Source organism: Strigops habroptila, chromosome 5 (assembly GCF_004027225.2).
Source record: "Strigops habroptila isolate Jane chromosome 5, bStrHab1.2.pri, whole genome shotgun sequence".
NCBI classification, from domain to species: domain Eukaryota; kingdom Metazoa; phylum Chordata; class Aves; order Psittaciformes; family Psittacidae; genus Strigops; species Strigops habroptila.
Genome location: NC_044281.2, coordinates 13,120,231 through 13,147,694, shown reverse-complemented (window position 1 = coordinate 13,147,694; position 27,464 = coordinate 13,120,231). Strand labels below are relative to the sequence as shown.

Here is a 27,464-nt window from a genome sequence, read left to right as displayed (position 1 = left end):
ATCAGAAAAAAAAAAACCCCAAACAGTTGAACTTTTACCAGTGCATGAAGTGCTGGAAGGTTGCCCATTTTGTCTGAGATCACAAAAAATACCTGACACAAGCAACAGGACTAGTCTACTTTGCTGATCCACCTGTTGCTGCACACTTTGGCTTCTTCAACTTGCTTAAAGTACTTGAAGAATCCATTACTTAAAAACAAAAACTTGTTTGGGAAGCACATTCCTCAGTCACACCTATCCAGCTTCAATTACAGAGCACAAGATATGTGTGCACACAGTATTTGGAGCAGTTTGGAAAAAACAGATCTCTTAAAAAAATAAAACATTCTACCATTTCTCCATGGATCTGGGAAACAAACCCTTTCTTTTACAAGGTATTTATGCACATCGCAAGTCCCAGTTTAGCATTTTGAATTTTTAAAGTTACACAGTACCTTTATCTCTGGAATCAGCAAGAAGATCATCTGTAGAACATGGACTTTCTTCACTGCCTTCATTAGAGATGGTAAGAAATGAAGTTGGAGATACTGACTGGGAGCGGCTGCTGTTGTTACTACCCCTGTCTGCTCCACCAGGCGTTTGGGTATCAATGCTGCGAGTACTACTACTACGCTGAACCAACGGAGGTGGTGCACGATGCCCATCTGGAATATCTTGAGGCTGTTAGAAAATAAAAGGGATCAGATGCCTGGCTCTTGCCTGGTTAGCAATTTCTTTAAATACAGTAATGCTAAGGGGTTTTTTTGATTTCATAAAGCTATTTGAAGTAGAAAATTTAAAGATTCCAACAGAAAATAAGTCAGGTTTGGAAACTAAGGACAACAGTTTTCAAGCTTTCACAGAATCATGGAATTGCCGAGTTTGGAAGGGACCTCTTGAGATCATCTAGTCCAACACCTGTGCTCAAGCAGAGTCAGCTAGTACAGTCTGCCCAAGACCGTGTCTAGTCGAGTTCTGAGCAGCTCCACAGACAGTGACTCCACAACCTGTCTGTGCAACTTGCTCCAGTTCTGATCACCCTCACACATTTGGGGACCTGGGGAAGGGAGAAAGAAAGGCGTTTTTCTTGTGTTCAGACTGAATTTAATGTTCTTTAATTTATGCCCACTGCCTCTTGCCCTCTTCAGCACTACTGAGAAGAGTCCAGCTCCCCCTTCTTCCTTCCTGCATGTCAGACCGTCCCCCTGAGCTTTCTCTTCTCAAGGCTGAACAGTCCCAGCTCTCTCAGCCTTTTCTCATATGCAAGATGTTCCAGTCCCTTAATCATCTTCATGGCCTGTATTTCTGATACTTTAAATTTACCTCTAAAAATAACTAAAAGTAAAATGAAAAGTTAAAAATGGTCAAGTTATGCTTCAACTGGGATGGTGACAGTTCAGCATGGGCAAAAAGAAGAAAAAGGTACTACAAGAAGGCTCAAAACAGACCTTTTGTCTTGTCCTGTTTTACTGAGATTTCATACTTTACTGGAAAACTAATTACATCACAGTAATCACAGAGGAAAAGGTTCAGATTCAACTCTTTGCTTCACTTTGCTTTCCAAGAGACTTTTCAATTACTTTTATTAAAGAAAGCAAAATGAATTCCAGGCAAATTGCACAAAAAACCTGTGCAAAATAAAGCTTATAACTGAAAAACTTCAAAGCAAAACCAAAACAATAGAAAACAAATATGGTGGCAGATACGTACAACAAGTTGTTCTTCTTTGTCTCCTGTCTCCTTAATTATTATCTCAATCTCCTGATTCAGTCCTTCCACACTGTTTCGGAATCGTGATCCTGTTGATTTGGCAATCGGTATCACAGGAACAAGAGCACTCTTTGGGATGGGAGCCTGAGAAACCAGACAGTGAAAAAGCAGGATAGGTTTACTTAGAAAACACACTTAAAAAGGAACCTTTAAACAAAACACATCTACACTTCAATATCAAGGATTTACATGAAACTATAGTGATCGTGTTAAAATGGATGCCTTAAACGAAGACGCGGACCTCCTTTGGTTCAAATCTAATTTCTAGAATGAAAAGCTTTCAACAATCTAGTTTCAAAACTTCCCTTGATATGGTCTGCCTCCAGCTCAACAACACTTGACAAGTAAAAATTTAACAGAAACATTTAAATATAAGTAAATTCTGAAGCCTTTAAAATATATTCACATTCCTTCTGAAATAAGCTGTACCACAATTTCAGTTCCTTCATTGTTGGATTTACCACTTGTAATTTCACTTAAAATGTATTTTAATGGAAGTCTGCTGTCACCTACAGCAACAGACACATGCAGAAGGAAAAGTATTCCACAAATGCAAGATTGCACTATGCTAGAAATGAAGACCAACACAGTAACTATATTAAGCCAGAGTAAAAGGTTGATGAAACAATTTAGGAAGACTCCCACAGAAAGATTAAAATCCCAAATCCAAATGTTAACACACAGTTGTTTCAGAATGAAGATTTACATTTTAAAAATCTAGTGTTTTAAGGTATGCACAAAAACTCCATTCTCAGAAAACACGTTACTGAAGTTTTCCAAAGCCCATTTTGGTACACCACAACTCCTTGAGATTTCCCTTCTTCTCCATTAGCATCCTCCCTCCCACCCCCCATCACCCCCGTTAAAAAGTCATGCTACCAGAACATTAGAAAATTCTGCCCTGAACTTCAACACAGACTCTCGCTGGGTACTACTATAGATAACAGAACACGTCATGCAAATATTTAGTTCAACTCAGAGAACAGCATGACACTTAAAAGTCACGGTAGAACTCCTGTGTAAAATTCCTAGGCTCTACAGCCTAGTGTGCTGTGATTGAGAACATCTTCTCTACTGATTGAAGGATGCTAGCATTATCTCCTGGTCTTCAAAGTGGTCTTTGTGTGTGTGTTTTCGTTGTTTGTTGGGGTTTTGTTTTGTTTGTTTCCTTTAATTGTTATTTTTATTGTTTTTTTAATTTGTTTGGCTGTTTTTTTCCTCTAAGTAACAAGACTGTGCAAGACAGACACCAAGGCATTGTGACTTTGCATTCAAATACTCAAAAAACATGCAAAATTTGTCTAGCAGAAAAACTACCTTAGAAAGATTAATGTAAACAAGAGAATTCTAAGTGCAGATTGTAATGCAGACAATTCTCACACTCACTGAAGCAGCAAAACTTACAAATTCTATTAGTTTTGCTTTACTGACACATTAAGATAGCTATTGTCGAAGAGACTTGCACAGGGACCACAAAAGCTTCTGTTCAGGAAATGCTTGTGACTGTTTATGTCTACAAAAACTAAACATTCTCATAATGGCCAAACTTGAAAAGACTTTCACATGTCTTGCCTGAAGATGAAAAAGAGAAAACAGAAACAACTGGAGAAGAGCATAGAATTCTGAGAAAGCATTCTGTTCCAACCAAGGCCTTGGATCCACAATCCAGGAAACTAATACAGGTCAATATCCGGTCATAATACAAGTATTCCAGCACAAGCTTAGGCACTAATAAAGATTGTTTATGAACTCAGTTACTAAATACACACATTCTTAGAACAGACTGTACTTGTTAAAAAGTAGAAAGTAATTATGCTTGTCTAAGGTTTCACCAGCCCTTAGCAAAACGGGGAAGTTCTCCAGCTTTTAAATATGATTGCCTACCACAACAATGCTTAGAATCACAGTACTGTTTGAAGAGCTTAAAGTAGAAAAAGCACAAGTTGCTTCAACAGAGTTCATTATGGCTCAATACAGCATGTTTCACTTCCAAGAGAAATCATATTCTGTACATGACTGAGGATGACTTGTTAATCTGGAGTGCCAGGGACGGAAAGGGAAGGAGGTACCCTTACAGGGATGGAACAACCAGTCTCAAACTGAGAACCTTTCTTTAGAAATACTGCCTTCACAGAGGTCTGCATGGAGCTGATCCCTGATATACAGGAATAGGCTACAGGAATTGGACTGTATATCTATCTGTATATTTGGGAACACACAAAGTGAAGCACAGTGCCAAACACAGGATAATAATTACAGTGCTCACATAATAATACACTATCATCAAGTTTTGGTGTAGGACAGTTAAGAGCCCCCAGACTTGCAGGCATGTTCACAGGTATTTTAGGAAAATACTCTGGCTCTTCTAATTTTTTCAACAAGCAACAGAACTTTAAATAGAATCTAAGATCTTTTGATGCTTTTGGATACTAACATCAAACCATCTCAAGGTTGAATGCACCATAGCAATTTCACTTTAAAAATGAAATATTCTACCTATGTAAACTGGCAATAGTGACACAAAAAAACCCCTCACACTGCAAGCAGTTGGTCTCAGTATTAGTGGTTGCTAAGGATCAATGATCAATCAATTGACATTAAGGACACATGCTTCCCAGAAAAATGAAAGGAAGGAGCTTGATGGTTCATTGTGTCAAGAAGCAGCAGAACATCAGCCAAGTGTACTGAGGACAAAAAAAATCTTGGAAGACCTAATCCATTTTTACTTGGCTCTGGTCTCAATTTTAGTTTCTCCATTACATTAACACTGAAAATAAAGGAAGATCCCACTGGTTTGACTCCTGTTTACAGATTTAGGATTATGCAATTAATTTAAAATCAACATTCTCAGAAGCACCTGAAAAGCCTACTTCCTGTAAAAAGAGGCAGAATGGAGCATTTCTAGCATCATGAAAAGACAAACAAACAAAACACTTTCAATTGCTCTAGAAAAAAAAAAAAAGTAGTCAGCAGCAAGGACTCGATTTCCCGAGTCTGAGTAGAAGGACAGGAGTAGCTAACAAGCTTATTCTACAGAGATTGTGTGCATTTCTTTCTTCAAACAAAAACCAGGGGAAAGCAGCACAACCCATCAGTTGGAGGCTTAGATGGTAAGAATCATCTAAAATATTTGGTAATCTGTACCATCTGTAAAAAATTTGGTAAAACTCAAGAATTGTGCCAATGCTTAAGTGTTTATTAGTAGGGAAGAAAAGAGGAAATAAATCCACTGGAATTGCTTCTTTCGGTTTCAACCAGAAGAGTAAGCCATTTCCAAAATGTTAAACAGGGCTTACCTGGTCTCTGTGAAGGGACCACCAAGGCAATTTCCTAACACATTTTCTCAGCCTTCTCAGGAATCCAACGCCTTGAGCTCAGAAATCTTTATATGACCCTCTAGCATCAACAACTACAAGTTTCCTTCAAGTTGGGAATGTAAAAAAATTTCTAAATATTCTAATCACTAACTGCAAGTGCTTCCACAGTCCTTCCACAAATCATGAAGGAACTGAGCCGCTTCCAGAAATCCTAGTTTAGCAGTTCCCCAGAAATGAATGACAAAGCCTAGGAACTTTGCCCTTGATGCCTACAGTTAGATTTTCATTCTGACTTAAAAAGCAGCCTCTAAATGCTGTTAATCTAAACCCTTCACTTACTCTTTCTGAAGTCTTCTGTAACTTCCCCCCCTCACAAGTAGCTCAACACAGCTGGCACAAAATTTACCAAGAAAAAACAATGGTTTGGTTTGTAATACAATGCTGGAAAAGCTGCTTTGCCTCAGTTCGTGTTTTATAGTCTGTTTCACAAGACCAAAATCTAATTCTCTCTTGTGCAATATTTTATTCACATACTGAAAAATTTGGCAGAATGCAAAGGACCTCCATACAAGAAGTAAAATTTCATAATCATAATAAAGTAATTAAGATGCAAGACAAAATATTCATATACATAATTTGGGGCACAGGGAGGATTTTTCAGAGTAGTAGCACCACTGTTCATTTTCAAAATCAAAACCCACTAAGGTTATCTATGTTAGAGTGACAATAGCTTAGTGTTCAGAAACCTAGAGGTCTGTAGAATACCAAGCCAAACCTGTTAGACTGCATGTAATTCTCCAGTGTACTGAAGGCCTAACACCAAAAGTTCCTTAGTACACTTTTTTTTTCTGGTTGAAATGCCCCAATTGCTCACAAGCACAGAACAAATCCTCAAACAAGTTCTACAAATTTGATTAAAACACCTGCATCGAGTACTTTGACCTTTTTTATAAGGTGTCTCACCAATTTTCATAAACTTTGTAAAAAACAAAACAAACAAAAAATATAGAAAAGGGAAAGTTCATTTATTTGTCTTTTATCTTTTATCATTTTGGACTGCTCTGACTTCAGATACAGCAGTCACTAAGATTAGCAGCATGCTACACTGCACCTGTACTTCAATAAAGTGAACGAAAACGTAGGGATTTGTATTATACTGCCCATTTCAAATTCCAACTGATCTTCTGCTTTACAGAAGGAGGAGGAAACAGTTTCTGTTTGAAGATTTAAAGAGTTTTAAAAAGTAATTTCTAAATTATGTCAAAAAAATGTAATTCTAAAAAAATCCTAAATACAATAGTTCTAATAGCACAGAATTAAAACTAATAACTGGAAAAGGAACCGTGCATCTAAAAGCCCGTAATTTTTTCTGACCTGCTATTAAATGAGCTAAAAATATTACCTCTCTCTGAACCTGACCTCATTAACAGTCTTAAGATAAAACTAAAGCCACACACAGAACATGGGGTAGCCTAACCATCACAATTTTTTAAGTGATTACTACTTAAAGTCTCAAGACATGATAAGTGACGGAGGAAAAAAAATTTTACAAAGGTTGAGTGAAGCCATCAAGAGTATAAACACTATTAGTACAGTACATAAAAATCCCATTGAATAGCCTTTTGTCAGGTAAGCTCTCCAAATCAGCTCCTCATAGGATTAGACAAGTGCTATTGTCAAGACACAAAATGTGATCAGCAAAAACCTGAGTATACCATTTTACTACCAGTTTCCTGTGTGACATATTCTACGTGCAACTTTATAATCATTACAGCAATGCGTGATGAGAAAGATAATCAATGGTTTTAGATTAAACTTATGTCATCCTTTTGCAGAGGCTGCAGAATGCACATTAAGAGTCTTGCTTTAAGGAGGGATCTATCTGAAATTCTTTTAAAGTGGGAGTTCAAAGCCAACCCTGCCAAGTAAGAAAAAGATCCAAAACCCCATACACTCAAGGAAGTCAAAGGAAACAGATCTATTTGATAGAATTCACTTATAGCTACAACATATTTAGCACTATGTGGTATTTCTAAGTTCCCTTTAAGACAAATCATACCCTTGAAAGAAGCTAAAAATAGTATTAGCTACCCAATATGTCTAAGAAGTGCAAAGCCTTACCTGGCTGTGGTTAATGGCTGCATGGTTACCATGAAATGGAGACTGCCTTTCTTTATCGCGATGATGCCTACTGCTGTGTTTGCTTCTCTGTAATTGTTGACGCAATTTTGCAATCTAATAAAGGAAAAATTTACATTAGATTTCACCAGATATATTCAGGTACACACAGTTACATCAACTTATTCCATCACTTCGTTAAAATTCTTTACTACCACAACGTATGTAATTATTGCCAGCACTAAATTAGACTCAAGTTCTTGTGAACTTAATAAAATAGCTACCAGTTCAGCTGAAGCCCAGAAGATGTTTCTGGAGGTTTAATGAAAGAACTTAAAATACATAAAGTTTGAAAGTAGTTTGGTCACTGCTATATTTCCTTCTTTGATGAAGAATGTCACCTGCATTTGACACTTTCTTTCTCACACATTCACATGAAAAATTTTAATAGTCCTGTATTATTATATGAAATCGATACCAAATGAATATCAATTTTGTACTTTTACCAAGCCCACAGTCTATATAATAAAACGAAGCAGTATAATACTTGTGCCTTCCTGAAAACTCACAGGAACAGTGCATACCAGCAAAAAAAATCCAAAGATATCTCAAATAATAGCATTTCTGACCTCCTTGAGTTGACCATTGCTGCCCCATGATGCTGAACGTTTGTGTGAACTTCTCTTCTTTTCTAAATACTCTTCAGCCCAGGCACTTTCTGTCTGCAGCAAGAAGATTACAGGATTAATTAAAAAAAATAAGCTAATTCTTACTTTCTGGCAGAATATCTTGAGACAAATTAGAAGAGAGAACAGTGTTAAGATTTGCTAGATTGAGAACTGTGAGTGAAAAGTTGTTACTGACTAGAAGCCTTTCTGACAAGTAAAATATGAAAAAGTGGAGTGAAACTTCGCAATTTAAAACCAAAATAGAACCAACAAAAAGCACACACAGAGAAAACCCTTAACTTTCAGATGTACTCTAATACAGAATTGTGCTAGATTCCCTTCCAAATTATTGAGCGTAAGGCAATATTAACAGCCAAATGTACCACAAGCTGCTGCAGAGCTCTGAAGAACCAGTATGACAGTGCTGAATTTGAGGGAGCTGGTTTATTTTATCTCCTGCACAGATGCTGACCTTGTTGTTTCTGACAGAAATATTAGCAAGGATAGCTTGGTGTAAACATTGCACGAGCACAGCTTCAAAGTCATGTTCTTGTCAGAAGAATGAGAAAAAGGCAGGCAAGACATAGAAGCACCACTAGAGCTACTGCAAAGCAGGGAATTAATTTACTATGAACCTGAAAAAGCTTCAGGTTCATAGTTGTCTTAGGCCAAGCAGAAAGTGACACACATAATACTAAGCTAGTTTCACTAAACCAACAAAGTTATTAACATTTAACAAAGAAACTTGCAAACATACTGCCATGGAAAAGTTCAGAGAAATACAAGGCACCATTAAGACAAACTGTATTTATTTAAGGTAACAAAACACATACGCAAGCTGTGATAACACTTTGTGGACAGTTTGTATTTCCACCTAACCATGTCCAGAACTGCCTTCAAAAGCAGTGAACTGTAAAGACTCTAAAAAGGAGGACAACAAGGAATCTTAATTTTATCAGGAATCTTCATTCTGTCACAAGAAACATACCTAATGAAGCAGGGGGAAGGATTTCTGGAAGCAGCTTACATAATGAAAGAGTAAATTCTTTTAAATTCACTGTTGCCACAGAGCAGTTCTTAGCACCTAGATAACTCATCCTTAGAAGTCACTGATATCTCACTTTCTCCTACAGACAGGAACTTTGCCTTAAAACCTCCACATCTACAGTGAGCAACAGTTGTTCTTACATTTGAGACTAAGAGCTTGCAAGCCACAAGCTGACCTTATTTACTCCATCTGTACTCAGAACACAGAAATTTGCAATGTCTTTGATGATGTGGTATTAATCCCCATTTTGCTAGGAAAATGGAGGTGTAACTCGAAACATACAGGTTGCAACTCCCATTGTCTTCATATCAGCAAAGCCTCCACTGACAGTAATTTTTCATCTTCATCACTCCAAATCGAAAACTAACTAGGACAAATCTGAATAACAAAGTTGGTAGGGTTGCTTTGAAATTCCTATTTGATAGCAATATTACAAACCATTAGAACCTATTTTGCCAGAAAAGCACTCACTTGTCTGCATCATAAAATAGAATAATTGATAACCACCATTCCCATGTATCAATCTTTGTCTCAACAATTCTCAAATGTCAATCTGGAGTCTCATCCTATCCTCTGGCACCTGGAACAGCAAGTTTTAGCCACTAATTCTAACTAATCCAACCTATTACACTTGCCTACAAGAATCTAATTAACACTCTAATCAGTCTTTACATTTAAATTACATTAAAGACTTGTTTAATAAATTAATATCTCATTCATTTTAAGGATTTAAGATTGCTTAAAGATTTCTAACAAACCATAGAAAACAGTTAGAAGTCTTTATGGAGCAAGAGTAGATATAAGACATTAAAAAAGTACAGGAAGTCTTTACACCAAGACACAAATGTAATACTATTTTAGCAAGTCTCCTCCTCTTTATTCCCCATATTTTGCTTGTAATACTTGTTTTAATGAAACACAGACACAATAACCAATAGACGAAGAGGTTCTATTTCTCTAGCTTCTTAAAGTACTACTACTTGCTTATTAGTTGTTATCATTCACAACATCCTTCTGCACGTTCTAAAATTACAACGAGAAATTAGCTTAATTTATCACAGATAGTAGTAGAACACTTAAGAAAAAAAGTCTTAGAGGCAAAAGCTTTGCAGTTGAAATTAATTATTTCTTTAAGAATTAAAAAAAATACAAAGCAAGTGTCTCAGTTTAACCTGTATTATGACATGGCTATATTTCAAACAGCCACAGGCAGAGCCAAACAGGTTTGATTCAACGGGAAAAAGACACAAGATTATAAACACTGGTATCTGTATGCAAGAAGTCAAGCCAGACCCTAGTACACTCAGTAATACACTTAGTCATCATCCAATAAACATCCTGTATGTACATAATTTGGTCTGGTTTTATAGACAGGATTCATCAAAATAATCAGTTGAAGCAGGAGTCTGATACACAGACAGTCTCTGAGTAACTTGGGATCTCTTACACACGTCTCAGCTATGACCTGAGGGCATCTCTATAAAGGCCTGCAAGCCAAAGTGTGTTACAAATTGCTGTCTCTTCCCAGACTGCTTCCTGAATGACTCTGCTTTCTATGCCATAAACCCACAGAATCAAGATACCCTGCTTACTCAACTTTGAAATTTTTTATTTCTTAATAGATTCAATTCCTGTTCCCTAAACTTTTGAAATCTCAACACACCCATTTCACATTAGACTTCGTGAAACCTAAAATTACACGCTGGAGACAGAATATCTTGTAATTCAAACACCACATCTTCAGAAACACTAAACAATAAAAACAGAGAGGCCATACTACCTTGAGAAACTAACTGCTTTAAATTGCATTTTCAACTTGTCCTTAGCAAAAATGGTTGCTCAAGCACACCAGAAAGATTAAAAACAACAATGTCTCATCAGTGTCATATCAACACAAGCTTTGGATGTATATATGTATGCCTATATCCCACAATTTTCTACTGGTGTGATAAATTTTAAATTAAGGCAGCCAAACAGATCCTTTGATTTCCCTCAGCAGTATACTAACATCAAGCACCACTAAACATATTCATTTTGCAGAAATATTCACTGCCCTTTACAGTCTTCCCATTAATCTTCACAAACACATTTCCCTTTATTTAAGGAAGCCCCACTACCATAGCAGCTAGAGGTGCCAGAATTGGAAGAAAAAAACACAAAGAAACATATAAGCCAAAAAAGGATGTTATCTAATCTTGCTGGAGAATACACAGGTTAACTCAGATTAAACCGAAACTAAGCTGAAAGACATCAACTGAATATAGCAGGTACTTTGGCAGTAGTATAGAAATATAATTATTTGGGAAAAGTACCATCCTAAGAAATCAAACATGAAAATAAATAGCTAGGTCACCCACGCTGGTTTAGTTCTGCACTTTAATGATGCCTTTTAATAGCTAAGTGTGAGCATCAACTCCTTGTATGTCATACACCCCCTTCATCCTCCTCCTCCTCTTACTATGATTTGCTTACCTTTTTCAGCTCATCTTTTAACCATTTTTCCAATTCATTTTCCTGCACGGAAAACTTCTTCCTCAGCTCTCCTTTCTTCACCAGTTTCTATTTCCACCTTACCCACAGGGGCATATTCTCCTACAAAACACCTTCCTTTTCTACTGCTCTGCTCTTTGAATTGTGGTCCTTTCCACAAGATGTTGTGGATCTTGAGAAGGCCACACAATAACAACCCACACTGCAGACATCTGCTCAACAGCCTGCACATTTGAGGAGACAGCCGACTGTAACTTAGGTGGCCACATTTTTGTTACTGTTACCAAACTTAAAGCAGGCTCAAACTCCGGCACGTCCTACATGCTGTCAGTTCTTTCGTGCTTGTGCTCTTTGGAGTTGAAGACCTGTTGTTGAAATCATGCTTTAAGAATAGGGATTTAAAATCTGCTGTGTTTGGCTGTTTCTTTATAAGTTAAGAGAAATCCAGTGCCAGACAGCATATAGAGAAGAAGAAATGAAACACTGGGATATTTTATGGAAAAATCCATCTTGAATTACTTCTGCATACAGTAGGATACTATGTAACAACACCCTTTAACAGGAATGATAAAACAACTGTCATGGTAAGTGTATAACTCTTGTAACACCAATTTCATTCTGTTGTTTGTGGACCAGTCTTTACAGGTGGCACAGGACTAAACTGCTAAAAGCTTATGAAATTTTGTCAAGTCAATGACATTTATTGGCCAAAAATGTGCTTTATTAATATTTTGCAGTTGAGCTAAATTTCAACATTATTCACTGCTCAATGAGGCAGCTCTTCAATGTGTATAATTTTACACTTGCTGCATATATCCCAGGTGAACATTTAAAGCCTTCTACATCCTTCAAGAGGATGAGCAGCCTATCATAGGAAAGGCTACAATACTTTTCATATAGGCACTACAGAAGCCTTTTTCATTGCATTTTAAGATGGACATTCATACAGGGAGTCACTAAGTTCTCTTGTACAAGTTTAAACTAAATAGTGCTTAACACCAGTGCAATTCAGTGTACTGTAAACTGCAAGAACAATGAGAAAACAGATGTGCAATACACTAGTGTTTTTCTGAGTCAAGAAGAAAGTGGAACTCTTAACAGATATTACAATTCACACCTTTTCTTAAAGAATGCAAATAATTCACACCCATAATAGCAAAAGTAGGATCGCTGCAATTTGAAAGTGAATAGGAACTTGCAAGCAAGAAAGCTAAAGGCAATGTTTTCAAGGAAAAAGCTTCTTACATTTAAATCCTGTCTTCACATTTAAATACTCAGAAGACAAAAATCTGTCCTACCTGTGTGGCTTTGTCTCTCATACATGGAGCAGCTTGCCCATGATTATCACGAGGCCACTGTCCAGCAAGATATGGAGCAGCAAGTGTATCCAGTGAGGAAGTCCGGCGAATATTGTTGGAAGGGCTTGATGAAGGTGGTCTTGATTTGTCAGCTGGAATAAGAATACTTGATTAGAAAGCAAGCAAGACAGAGAACTTTGTTACTTTAATTGCCTACAAGAAATCATATCAAATCAGAACTACTATGTTATTAAGTATACAACAAGATACTTTTAATATAGGAATTAAGTTTGCTTTTCCAGGCTTTATTCAGTTTTAATAAGCAAGTAAATCTGTTTTTGTGGTTTCCTGAAGAACATCCTTATGTCTCAAATGTTGCACTGTACCCACAAACCACCACTTATTCCCTCAAAGGTGCAAAAGTTACTGGATTCTTAAATGATGAAGGCTTGGAAGAAATAAAAATACTTAAGATTCCTCATATATAAAAGCTAAGAAAGAAAATCTGTGCTGAACTTTTCCAATTTAATGCCAAGTTTAGAATCATCCCACTAGCCCTTTACCCTTTACCTACTTTAATTCAAGGGATGCTGACATGTTTTATTAACCACCCAGTATGTGATACATATAGAATCATAGAATAGTTAGGGTTGGAAAGGACCTTAAGATCAATCTCTTTATGAATCATATATTGATTCATAAAGAGATTATTAATACATAAGGAGTCATGGATCTACCCTAAGATTGAGAAGTCAACTTTGACAAGGTAATGATTTACATTTCATAAGATAATCAAGACATTTCCTTCCTTTAAATGCTACTTGGTAGCTACATTCATATTTTACACACTATGCCTTTTGCAATACCTAATTTTTAGTGTTTACATTCATATCTCTCTTCAGAGCCATTTCTATACTAATAGGAACCCTTACTGAATAAGGTTAAATATAACGAGCACAGGAAGTAACACAAGAAGGAAGAATATGGTTAAAAACAAAAATTTGCATCTATCCCATCTGTCAGTGATACCTTACAGTGGCAATGAAAGACGATGCTGTAGGCTAGTGAGTGTAAACACTGTGAAGAAAGGTTCCTCAAAATAGTAATTGGGGTTTGTTAAATTAGAGACTGACAAACAGGAAAGACTCTGAGTTTAGATACACATACATGGTCACACATTCTTTGTTATTACTTACTCTAGATCTAGAATGCAAATCCAGAGATCACAATGATCTACACTATCAATTAATCTACTCCCCACAGAATTATACTGAAAAGAATCGTGTATTAATCTTACCTACAGCAAATACGAAAGTCCTAAAATGAATAGCCAGAACACAGCAAAGAAGATACAGAAATCAGATGAAAGCTTTACAAGGGCACTGGAAAAACTCAGTCATATGCCTTTCCTGACTGGGCCTTCAGATGAATTCTGCACTAGAAGTATAAACAACATAGCAATTTGTATTCTACCTTAACACATTTACGGGCAAAAGAAGTTGTGCCTGATTAGTGGCTGACTATAGCCAGGAAATAAAAATACTGCCACCAGATGTCCAGAATTCAATTTCTAAGTTATTTCAATCTACCAAAGATAAATAAATAATCAAGCTTAAATAAATATACCTGTTAGGTATAGATTTCAGTGGTGTGGACAACATCATAGTCTCATAGAACACGGGTCTTTCAAATGTAAGTCTAGTGGCATTCTATACTAAATATCCTCATGTACATTTTGCATTAGAAATGTACCCATTAAAATTGTGGAAAATATTTCAATTCAATTATAAGGAAATAATTATTAGCACTCTAATCACCTACATTCATAAAAAGCAGTCCAGAAACCTCATCTGGTTTATTATTTCTACTAGTACCAACAATGATAAAATCTTACTACTGAGCTCACAGCAGATCTGCTCTCAGGGAATAGCAGCAAAGCACAATTTATAAATTCCAATGTACTTAAGACCCTTGTATCAAAGAAAGTCCCTGACTACTACTACTAACACTATACAGTACACTGAAAGGACTGTTTGTATCAGAAGATTTTTGTCTGTATCAAAATGTCATTCCTTAAAAATTACACTTGCTTTCAAAGTTACATCAAACGTTATTTGTCTCAGAAATAGCTGCCATGCTCTTCCTATTAATGTTTCTTCTGAATTATTATTCTTCATCTTTAAGAAGCTTCTCTCTCTTCCAAGGGGAAGCAGAAGGGATGTGAAAAAAGAAAATTACAAAATCAGGAAGTGTACGTAGTCAGTCACATCATCTGCAACGCCACTGCAGCAGACAGCTTCAAAACCGAAGCAGCAGAAACCATCACCCTCACCTCTCCTCCACAAAAAAAGAAGTGGAAATAATATTTTGCTGGGCAAACAGACAGAATGAAAACTGAAGAGGCTGTTTACTATTTAAGTTCAAGGGATGCTGCTCATTTCAAGGCACAAAGCCTGCAAGTACTCTCTTTATTCTGACTTACAAATTCCTTCAAGGAATTCCGTTCTCAAACTACTTTGGATGTGTTTTTACTTATTTTTCCCACCTTCACACATGTCTTAATACAAACTGTGAAAAAGTTTACTACACAAGTCCTCTCGCTGTTTCACGAGGAAATTTTCAACGGGAACATACACAATGTTTTCATTGCACTTTCCTCCACAATACTTGAAGCAAGCGTTCAGCTGCTATTTTTCCTTGATGTGACCTACATAACAAGAGATCTGCCTCCATAGAGATAACAGTTACAACAGCTGTGGCTGATGAAAAACAATGGAGCTGTTTCATCAAATAGATGCTTCTTGAATATTAGAACTGTTTTAATTGGCCTGATTATCTCTTTAAACCAGTATTTGTGATAAATATCAACCCTCCTATACATCCACCGCTAGTCTCAATCTATTCAGAAACAAAGTCTTACTGTAATCCAGCTTCAAACAAAGCAAAATAATAACACAAAACATAAACAGAACATACACAATCCAAATCAACCAAGCCCATAACATGGGAAAATAACAGCCAAGTTACCATGTCTTCAAGAGTCACTGCAGTACAACTGACCACCTGAGCCTGCTACAGGTAAACTGCTATCACACACGAGTACCGCAATTGTGCGGTCAGGCACCTCTGAAGGCAATTTAAGCTAAGGCAGGCTAACAATGTTACTGAAGAGCCAAACTGAGCAAATACAGGTGCTTACCAATAACTAACTGAAAGGTAAGAAAGAAAGCATTGACTTAGGCAGGTCTTAACATACAAGTCCTACGACTACAACTGGAAATCACAGTGTGAGAACACATACCTTTGAATTGGATGCCTCACGGGAGAAAGTTGCTATATATAAAAGAAAGGAAGGGAAAATAAAAAGTGGGAAGATATTACACATGAGAAAGTCCTAAGACACAAAACACCAAAATATTATCTTTTAGTTTTTCAGGAGAAGTTCAGAACTGTTGTTAGAACTGCAAAATAAGGATTGCTGAAGTGTATCTTGAAGATTGACCTTACAGCCCTGCTGATATCCTTCTACATATTTGAAATAGAAGTTTTGAGAAAGGAAAATAAAAACTCCATACAAACATATTTTAACAGACACTATGAGAAACAAAACAAAGCCAGCAAGCAGCCGAAAGAGCCACTGGAAATGCATAAGACACGACTGACCTCACAAAATTCCCTGACTGAATTCTAATTTAAGCTTTTTATACAGGTAGAATATCCAAGAAAGTGAGAAACGGTGAGACCCAACTAGCTTCTCTGGCATCTAGGCATAGGCTGACCTTTTTGTTCTGTTTTGGTCAGCCTTTTCCACAGAAATGACATTCATGGGATCTCTCCCACACACAGCTGTCTTTTCCCAAAAACTCATACAAATACAACTGATCTCAGGGGCTTTACTAACTTTTTAATGTTTCCTATTCAACAGGCTCAGACAGTATTGAGCACAGACAAACAGCACAACTGTGTATATTCCCTTTGGAAGACAATGTTGGCTGTTATCTTCACATAAATGTAAAAGAACTACTCACACTTTTCCTTCTAGTAATTCAAAATGATCCCACCATAGGAGAATGACTGAATTAATGTTGTTTTACAAAACCAAACCTCAGAAAGCCCAAGATGTTCAAGTTACTTAATTCTAGTGAATGAGAACATTTTTAATCCAAATAAGCTCCCCTGAAGTGTTGGCCACAAGAAACTTGAAGTATGATGTTGCAAAACTGAACTGAATTAGCTTTCTTTACACCTTCCATTTGTGAAACAGCTTAGGCAAGCAAAGCAGGCATGTAATGGTACGCAAAGCCTCCTGTGCTCTCTTATCCTACAGTATCATCTTTAATAACTACTGCAAAACCATGGTAATTAATGTTGACAGGTCTGCAGCTATTGTTGTGTCACTCATCAAATTCTTCAAATAAAAAAATTCTACAGTGAAATTTAAGAGGGTTTAGAGTTCCATTCCTTCTCCCTACCCCAAGGAGAGGTTCACATCTGAACTCTTTAAGACTTTCCGATATACTATTATAACAATCATCACCATTTCCTTTCACACAAGTAGACTCTAATATTACTTCGAAGGCCAAAGTAGTTCCAGATAAAATGAAGCCATTTTTCTCCTTAATTTTCAGAGTGAGTTTAAATGTCCAATCCAGTGAACTGGAATACACCAGAAAGTTCAGCAGCCAGCACAGAAATCTCTCACAACCTCAAGGCACCTGAAAGGGTCAGTAAATAATTGCTGTGGCTCTGGTCTGGACCTTCTTGTTTACACAGCCTGGTGCATTATAACATTTTTTGGGAACTGAACAGTTGAACACTTCCAAGCGGATGTTTTACATAAGAAGACAAATAACAAGATCACATTTGCTCTTTAGCCAGTAAATAAACCAAGATAAAAATAACAATAGGTACAGCTTACATATTTATCTCATTTTGCAACAACCTACTAGTAGATCACAACAATGTCCTCTCACAGGGATGGTGTTACATACACGTAAAGAGGCATATGTGAAAACTGAACCAAAACTGGAGGTTGCAGGACAGACCTCACACTGTAGAAACGAGGCCACACCGGTGATGGAAAGGACAGAGCACTTGAACACGCAAGTAGAAGCTGAAGTCTGTGAAATAAGTGCTAGAGACTGCAGGGAGGGAAAGTAAAAGATGAAAACTGGGTAGTAGAAAAATCTAGGCTCTTGGCCATATTTAGGAGGGAAGCAGCAAGAAAAGCCCAGAAATTTAGAAATTGTACCATGGAATCTTCAGTTTGTAACTATCCCATCAACAACAGAAAACTAAGGCAAGTATGTCTAACATTTAACTGCAATTCACTTCAGAAAACAAAGGGGAAAAACCCCAAACAAAACCAACAAAAAAACACACCCAAAAAAGAAACCACCACCAGAAAACCCAAACCCAAGATATTAAGTCACATTTGTAAATTCACGAGTTGGGGTTCTCAGCTTGTGTTAAGTAGTGTTAAATACATTGATGAAAACTATGTTCAAAACTATTCAACTGCTTCCCAGGAAAGAAAATCTGAAAAACATGAAGTTGAGCCTAAAGCATACAACTTACAGAACCAGTACTGCAGTTCGGAAAAAGCTATCGTTAGACGTCTAACCTCAAGGTTCATTTTAATCTAAAAAAAAAACCCACGGCTGCAGCTGCAGAAATGAATAAAAGCCATCATCATCTGAAAACAAGAAACAGGAAAACCCAAGTTATTCTGCAGTAGATTCTGACTGATACCCTGAAGTGCCCCGCATGGCTTCACAACCGTAGCCTGATTAACAACTTGCATGTTCTCAGCTACCAGTAAGTTTTCTTATCTAGATGAAGAAAAAAAGTTACCTCAGTCTCTATCAAGCACTGGACTACACAATACAACTGCTAAGCAATATTAAACAGGTTTAATTTGCATTTTGGGCCATTACTAGTACTGTTCAGCAAGCGCTCCTGTTTTCACACATCTTGTAAAAAGCTAGTGGAGTTACTTTAACACAGTAACCAAATGACTTGATTCTTTCTACACGCGAATACTTAGATCCAATAAAGAAGGTAGCATGGCTTCAAGAGGCTTCTACACAATGATCTGAAGGCGGTGCAATTTTTCCACCCTTAGTGGTCTGACACATGCCATTACAAACAGCTTTCGATTTCAAGGCTAGCCATCCTGTTCCTCATTCTCCAGGCCAGGAGACTGCACCTTGAACAAGTCACAGGAAGAAGATAGGATTGTGTTATGTGTATAAAGTCTTTCAGATTACTGATTAACGAGAATCTCAAATGAAGGATACACACATTCCTCAATCCAAAGGCTCAGAGTATAACCCTAAAAAAAAAGCCATGTTACTCTTCTCCAGAAAGCAGAAAATCTAATTCAGAACCTAAACACCTTTGTGACACTGCTCTCATACTGCAAGCAAGCAGTCATACGGTAATCATGAAGGGGTATGTCTGAACTAAAAAAAAAAAATATAATAAAAATTAAGTTACACAAATATTAGCTGAAGTACTATACCAATTAATTATGATCACCTAATTTGGCATCATTCTTCAAGAGCCAGGATAGATCAAAAAAGAAAGAAAACCGACATAGTGGCAGGCTGGTTATAACCATTATTCTAGAAGGGTGAGCAACATTAGGAGAAGCAGAAGTGTTGAAGGGAATCATGTTGGTCCTAGATTTCTGCATATACGCTTCTCCATATTAGTCAACTTTATAGCGTGGATTACCACATGCAATTTTATAAAGGAGCAGCTGTAAGCTTTGAGATCTCGAAAGTCACAGATTTTTCCAGATTTGAGGACATTAACACAAAGCCTCACTCATGCATTTTTGAGTAAACTTTTATCCCAAGAAGAAAAAGGACATACGTAAGCCTCTATTATCCTCAACCAGATGCCACATGTTGCTTAAATTTCAGCATTCCCCGTAAGTATGTTTTAATTACTCAAAACCATTAAAAAGCAGTTTGCTACAAAATGTATGCCATTCCCACACTGCTTTCTATCCTCGCTTTAGCGCAAGCTTGTCATCACTCAAGTTCACACATCCTTCTGTAGGGTTCATGTTGAAAGTAACTACTAAGAGAGATACCGAGTACTTTTTTTCCTACATCTATGTGCAATGCCTACAATGCTACTAGTTTTCTAATTACAAGCTTGCGGACACTGGATCGAAAACATACACCATCTGCCACGAGAGGCACAGGAAGGGATGAAGATGTGAAGGCTTCACAACAGCTCCCCAAACGCCAAACACACCTTAAGCTTGTACCGAAGTACCTGATGCACATCTACACTCCCTCGCATCTGGAAACCTCTGGCAGTACTTGCAGAAGGGCCACGGCAATAGCTACAATTCCCCACATGGCATGTTTGGCTTTCTCCGTCCCTCTTCTAACAACCAGGAAGCAGCAACAAAAGCAACAAGCCCTTCAACACACACGCGCCCCGCAAGTGCCGCCGCCAGCCACAGAAGGATCGGAACGGCCACAAGCCTGGGCACGGCCCCTGTGTCCCTGCCTCTCCCCCCGGCAGCAGGGGCGGAGGGCGCCGCCGATCCCAGCCCTCCCGGCCCGCCAAGCGCTCCCTGAACCCGGCCACGTCGAGCCGCCTCGCCCGGCAGCCCGGGAAGCTCCCGCTGCCGCTTCCCCCGCAACGGTCTGGCCGTGCACCCCCCGCTCCCCTCAGGTACGGGCCCGCACCCCCCGCCGGTAACGCCGGGCGGCAGCAGGTGCGCGGCGCGGTGCGGCCGGCGGCAGCGCTCACCTTTGCAGACGGGGGAGCTGGGGCTCTTCCTTTCCGGGGAGCTCCTGCCTTGCTCCGGCGAGTGCCGACGGTGCCGGACCCTGCCCGCCGCTGTAGCGCTGCCCTCGGGCAGCGGAGGCACGGGAGAGGAGCACGGTGAGAGCCCGCAGCCCAGCGGCGGCGGGGGGGGCGGCGGCGGCGGTAGGTGGTGGGGCCGCGGGGGGCTCCCCCGCGCTCCGCCGCCACGCGTGGGGCTGCCCCGCGAGGAGGCGGCGGCTGAGGCGGTGGCAGCGGCGCTGCCCCCCCCGCTCCCCGGCGTCTGCGTGGCCATGGCGGGGCCGCCGCGCCCGCTGCCGCCGCCGGTGGGCGCCGCGCGCGTGGGGCTGATGCTGCGCGAGGCCGGCGCCGCGCGTGGGAGACCCCCGCCCGGGGCGCTCGCGCCGCCGCTCCTCGTGGGGCTGCCATGTTGCTGCTGTTGCTGCTGCTGCTGCTTGAGCTGGAAGGGCACCGTGGCCCGCATGGGCTGGAGGCGACTGCTCGCTCCCGCTCCGCCGCCCGCCGCCACCGCGCCTCCTCCCGCCAAGGAGGTGGCCGGGGTCGGGGAGCCGTTGCGCCTCACGCGCTGGTGGGACATTGTCCGCTGAGAGCCGGGGCTCGCGGAAGACGGTCGACGGCGGGGAAGGCAGGGAACGGCGCCGGGCGCCGGCAGGTCCTCACGGGAGTCCAACGCCTCAGGTGGCGGCGGCGACCGCGGCCCCAACTCGTCCTCGCTGCCGTCCCTAGCCCGGGGCGCCCCGCGCTACCTCCGGAGCCTCCGCTCGCCTCATCAACAATAGTGCCCCGGCCGCCCCTGCCCCGCCCCCTGCGCCCTCCCATTGGGCGCGCCGCCTCTCGGCTCGCGCAGCTACGGCGCGCCCATTGGCTGCGGAGCGCGCTCCTGAGTGGCCGAGCCTGCGCCGCCAGCGAGGGGGAGGGGCGGCGCTTAAAGCCACACGCGCGCGGGGCGGCCGAGCTCGGCCGCGCGCGCTGCCCGCGGCACGTGCCGCCGCCCGGCGTGAGGGAGCGCGCGCGCGGCCCGGCGGCAGCCCCGGAACCGGGAGGTCCACCCCCCCCCCCCCAGGCCCGGGGACGAGCAGGGCCGCGGTCCTGACCCCCGGCGGGCACAGGCCGTGATGGAGGGTTCGCGGGACCGGCCCTCGCCTCCCCGCGTCCCACCGCAGCGCCGGGGCGAGGGGTCCGCCGTTAGGTGGGATGGCGGCGCTGCCCCGTCCCTCGGTGCCCGTCCCAAGGCTGCGTTAGAATAGTGCTGCTGGATCGTTCTTATCTCTAAATGCACGGCAGGAGAGGACGACGGCTCAGCAGCGGCTCATCCAATCGGTTTGCCACCAGCTTAGCGTGACTGATGATGGCACCGGATACACGGGTAATATCCAGGCAGACTTTTCCCCTCAATTGCTGTGTTTACTCTTTCTCCGTTAGATTAGTTGCGTTTTCGCTGCAATCTCTTTACAGCACTTGCATACTGTGACATCCTCTTAACCTGCTTTATACATTAGAGAAGCGAATACACACATGAAGCAGGCCTTAGTTCATGTGTTTGGGTTATTTAGATGCAAGGTAGATACACTTCTGCACCTCCGAGACATAAAGGAATCCATAAATCCTGTCTCGATATTGCAAATGCCTGTTCTGAGCTACCAGAACTTACTCAAATGCCTTTTCAATATTGCTCTACAAGTTGCATGTTGCAATTGAATACCATTGCTATGATACAAACAAATTACGTAGTGTTCTTTCTTCAGCTTAGTTACACTTGAGTTTGATTTTTTCTCTCCTCTTTTCTCCTTTGCTGTTTCTGGTTGAAGTCTGCTTCACTTGAAAAGCCCCAGCTTCCCCTTTGAAAAGCTCCATCCTTATGGCTGGCAAGTTTAACAAACCTGAAAAGCAAGACTATGTATGTGCCTTTTCGAGGGATGCCTGGACATGGGCCTGCCTGAGGCCTTGAAGGTTAAGGTTCTTGTCAGAGCCGAGAGCCTTTTATGAGAAATCAAACTGGCAAAAAAGAATGGGATGGATGTGTTTTGTGCTTGGTCACAGGTACTCTAAATATTAGTAACATGGCCTGTAGCATAGCAGGATGGGTCAACCAAAACTGGCTACAAAAGGCTGTGTCCAGACTTGAGAATGATCCTGAGCTGCCCCTGAAAGTGGCGATGTCAAGGGAAGGCACCAGAAGCCTGGCAGATCATCATCAGTCCTACTGTAGCCCTTTCTTAAAGTGTGCAATTTACTTAAGTTCCGTTATAAATTAGACACGTAGCATCACATCCCAGCTGTTTTCTTGTAGCCACCACGAACACTGCTGGTACAATGCGGCAAAGCATCAAAATTCCAGATAACCCACTTGATTAGTGAAATACCTGGGAGAGTGCTCTCCTCACCAGGAATGGCTGAGAGGCAGAAAACAGTGTGCGCTACATTCTGTCAGCAGTGGAGGTGAAGGGATTTTGTAATTCCCTCTCCACCAATTAGCCAAAATGGATACACAAGCTTTCTTAGGTGGCGTGAGGTTTTGGAGAATGCGTATTCCAAATTATAGGCTGATTGTAAGCCCCGTATCCAGTGTCCTGGGACAGCCTGCTGCCGGGGAACTGGATGGGCATCAGTCAGCGGGTGGTGGGCAAGCTTGTGCATAATTTTGATAGTTATTAGTGTTATTATTTCCCCTTCCTTTTACACCCTATTAAACTGTCTTTGTCTCAACTCACAAATTTTACTTTTTTCCCTTCTTATGCTCTCCCCACCCCACTGTGGGGGGAGACTGAACAAGCAGCTGTGTGGTGTGTAGCTGCCTGCTGGGTTACACCATGACAGCAGCCCAGGACTGCACACAGTTATCCTAAAGCAGGCTGACCTATGCAGCATTTCTTCCACTTTACTGCAGTTTTCAGTGGAGAGCAGAAGATGCAATCCTCTCTGCAGTTCTTCCTGCTGTGACAGCACCCGCTGCCAGTGCCAGTACAGTTGCTCAACAGGCTTTCATCCCTTGGACAGTTTATCCTCCCCAGAAATACCGCGGTTGTTTGGAAGCAGTGTGCCATAAATATATTTTTATGGCATAAAATATTCTGAACACATTCTGGTTCCTGTTGCTGTTTTGAAGAGGCCAAAAATGAAAGGTATTGATTCAGGTTTATTTGTATGATGCATGTTATGGAGCCAAGTCACGACTTTGAATGCAGAAGATATCTGTGACAATTATAGTACTTCCCACATTATTGTCACACTGCAAAAATGGCACTGCTCCACACAGTTGTTATGAGAATAAAAAGCAAAGCATTTACTTATACTGCTCTAGACGTGAAAGTTCAACATGTAAAGTCATGTACTCAGACCTAATGTACTTCATACATTAATTTGTTTAAACTGTTACAAATGTGTTACAACAGGAACTTACTCCTACACCTCACAGAAATAATGGAAACGACTAAAGGAGGATTATGAATTACTTGAAAATAGTTTTGAAACTTTCTATTTTTTACAAAAAAAACCCAAACCCCAAACCCACCAAAACCCAACCCTAAAAAACCCCACCTAAATCAAAACCCCAGTCCCAAATAACTTGGATCCAGATCCCCCACCAGACTCTCCTTATAATTCACACCTCCCAGGCTCTGGGTTTTGTTTCAGCTGTCACACTCCTTACTGCCTTCAGACTTTGCCAAACACTGTCCAGGCCAACTTTGAACAATACATTTCCTACAGTTTCATGTGGAACCTTTGAGCCGGGGTTTCCTCACATCCACGATGCCCTTACTCTGGCCATAACACCTAATGTAATGGTGCCAACAGTGATCCAAAAAATAGGAAGGAACCTCACTGTCATCATAGGGCCTATGAGCCTTCCGCCTGTGTCACTTGAGCCAGCCTTTTGGTGACCTTGGTCACTTCAGTGACTCCAAGCTCACTGGAGTCATGTGTATGTCACATAGACAGGATCTATCTCTGCATCTTCAGCTCCTCCCTACCTGATACTTTAATCAACCCATTGGCCTGCAGGAGCTGGGCAGTCACTGGTGTGCTCACCTACCACCTGAAGTGCCACCCTGGGAGCTGATGAGCTCTCCCACCTCCCACTGACTTGGAGGCACTTGGCACCTAACCAGGGGCCTGCTGAAATATACTGCTTTGTAGTCCTTGTTGGGAGATTAGGAACTGCAGGTGTCCCCTTACATACAAGGGGGTGGTTCGTTCTTAAAATGTGGTGTGTAGTAAAAGCTGAGGATACAAACAAATAAATCCAAACATTAGAAGGGTATCAAGAGTGCCCTCAAAGGCTGACTGATAAACCACACAGAGCTGCATGAACAAATGTGCAACCTGATGAAAATAGGGATGTAAACAAGTCAGGGAAGTGGTCAAAATAGTAACCCTGAATGAAAAGCAGAGAAACAAGCTCAAAGAGGTTTAGCTAAGTTTGCAGGCCCACATCCCACTGTATGGCTGTCAAAACAACTAATACTTCAGGAGCTTTGTTGTACTAAGGGCTGAATATTTATGAGTAGAACCGTTCACTGCTCATAGTAATACATATGAAAAATGTACTGTTAAAAGTAATGGTGATAATAGCAAATCTGGTGGAAAATGACTGTGCTCCAAGGAGCTTCAAATATGTTCATGTCTTACTCCAAAATTAAATCAATGCAAAGCAGCACATATGAAGAAGCAATTTACTGCCCCAAATTGTTTTTTTAACTTACAGTTGTTGCAAGCAATACTGAAGGTTGAAAGACTAAAGATTCTGAGGGTCTAATCTAAACATTAGATTATGCCCCAGGATATTTCACTGCATTTCTTATCTCTCCCCTGCAGAGTGAGTTTGTTTTGCTTGTTTATGTGGGTGTTCAACATCAACAGGAGACATCTGAAAAATAGGACAAATATAATAGAATTTGCTTCACACAAAACCTGTAAGATCCTAGTTAATATTCCAGAATATCTGGTGGGATTTGAGGAGACAAGCAGATTGAAATAAGGTATTAAGATTAAAACAATAAAAAACAACAGATGGGACCTTGGACATAAATCAAACTGCAAGCAATAAGCAAACGACAACTTAAAGCAAAATGTGCTCCTGCTACATTTTATGAAGTACAATCTTTAAGAAAAGTTGTCATATAAATAACATCCTGAGGCTTCCGTGCCTCACTGGCGTTAAGATAACACATTTCTGACAAACCAACACAGTTCCTCCATGCTACACTTAGCTGCAGGCTTAAGAGATATTTCCAGCGCGTGTTCATGGTGAGCGTAATTACCTGGGAGAAGCACAAGGTTAATTTCTTTAAAAGCCAGTGCTAAATTCACTTACTTGTGACATGTTCTTCCACATAGACCAGTTTTTTGAACACATGTTAAGTGACAGCAGTAACACTAAGCAATAACCTTGTGAGTGTCCAGCTACTGAAGGAGGGGGGCAAGTGGAGTCAAGTGTGGCTCACCAGCTGAGAGTGACTGTAGCTGTTACTGAGTTCTGCTGAAGGAAGAGAGAGGAGCAGCAGCAAAGGCATGTTGTCCATCATATTTCTGAATCTTTGGGTTTGGTAACATTGAGAGAGATGGCCTAGTTCATTGAAACAAGACACAATTTAGTCTCCCTCAGGTATCCTGTGAGGAAGATGCTGAATGATAATTTGCACGTAATTCCTCCCCTCCAACAATAAAACTTCCCTTCCTTCTAGGAAGCAGGCAATTTTTCTTCAGAATTACCTTCCAAAAACTTAATATTTTTAGCACATCTTTCCAGAGCTTGCAAATGTAATACAGAGATTTGTCTTTAATTTTGTTGTGTATAGAGATATAATGTATTTCTGTATTTCTAGTCTTAGGGCAGAAGAATGTATACAAACTATAGAAGGAAACTCTTGATTTATAAACATTACACACTGAATGCTCCTACAAGCCACCAGCACAATTTCTGTCCTGTAAGTATAGAGTCATATGGAATTATATGCTGTAAAAGATTTATTTCAATTATTGACAATATAAATTTGATAAATGACAATATTTCGATAATGTGGATTTTATGGCCATATTGTAGGATGATAAACATCCTGTATATGTGATGAATAGGCACAGAACTAGACACACTTTTCACCTAAGAGAGAAGAGGGTTTCCTCCTCCTGATTGAGGCCTAGAATCTTGTTTTGCTTCTGTTTATTTTTATGACATATAGAAAAGCTAAAGATATTATGAAAAGCATACTGGCATGGCTTATTCATGGCATGCCAATGGCCATGAGCACAATGGCTATTGAGAAGCAGTGGCAAAATGATTTTGCTTCTCTCTCCACATACATGTACTAGCCCTGGAGTTAAACTAATTAACTTCAGCAGAGTGTGTGATGAAGTGGGAGCATGGGATTCTCTGATTTGGGAAATCATCTACTTAGAACCAATCAAGCAGTGTTCCGAAATCCTTGTTCCATTCAGCCATGGAGGCCAGGGGAGCTTTTAACTAGTTTGGTTACATCTCAGCCAGACATCGGTTTGTCTCATTGAACCATCCTATCCTCATGCATTGCATCTTGTGTTCAGCCTGGCTTTGCCTCCAGGATCGCTGGAGAGCCATCACTGGGAGAGTGGATGTCATCTCTGAGAAGATAGGGAAAGCAAAGCTGGGCAAAGCCCCAAGCCCCGCTTCTGTTAGCAGCCCAGGCCTCATCCAGCGCTCAGGCAGGGTGTCAGGCTCACTCTGCTCGGCAGGGGCATACAGACACCTCCAGCAGTCATGGCTGGTATGGCTAGGCTGATGCTTCACAGTGGTGAACCCGCAGGCTGTCTCTTATCCTTGGAGCAGAGACCAGTTAATCCTTGGACCCCAAACCAGAATAGGGAAAGGCTTCCCAAGTCTGCAGCTTGTTGGCCATTGCTGGTTTGCAACAGGAGAACCTGTGAGTACCTCCTGTGGCTGGCTGCTGTGCTAGGGTTAACACAGTGGCCACGTCAAGCCCTTCTGATA

The 27,464-nt window shown here is 40.8% G+C and overlaps 1 protein-coding gene across 2 annotated transcripts in view; it reads right to left on the bottom strand.

Moving 5' to 3' along the window:
- Positions 1-21,299, bottom strand: part of FAM117B (family with sequence similarity 117 member B) — a 28,571-nt gene extending 7,272 nt beyond the window's left edge. For both annotated transcript variants that reach the window (XR_003991658.1, XM_030488162.1), the window contains exons 1-6: positions 20,465-21,299; positions 12,689-12,840; positions 7,814-7,906; positions 7,188-7,301; positions 1,690-1,833; positions 435-660 (exon numbers count right to left, since the gene is read on the bottom strand). Coding sequence is in view for 1 of the 2 variants with exons in the window: in XM_030488162.1 (XP_030344022.1) it covers positions 435-660; positions 1,690-1,833; positions 7,188-7,301; positions 7,814-7,906; positions 12,689-12,840; positions 20,465-21,077 (1,342 nt within the window). In the remaining variant the exon portion in view is untranslated. The remainder of the gene's footprint in view (positions 1-434; positions 661-1,689; positions 1,834-7,187; positions 7,302-7,813; positions 7,907-12,688; positions 12,841-20,464) is intronic.
- Between the last annotated feature and the right edge of the window lie 6,165 nt (positions 21,300-27,464).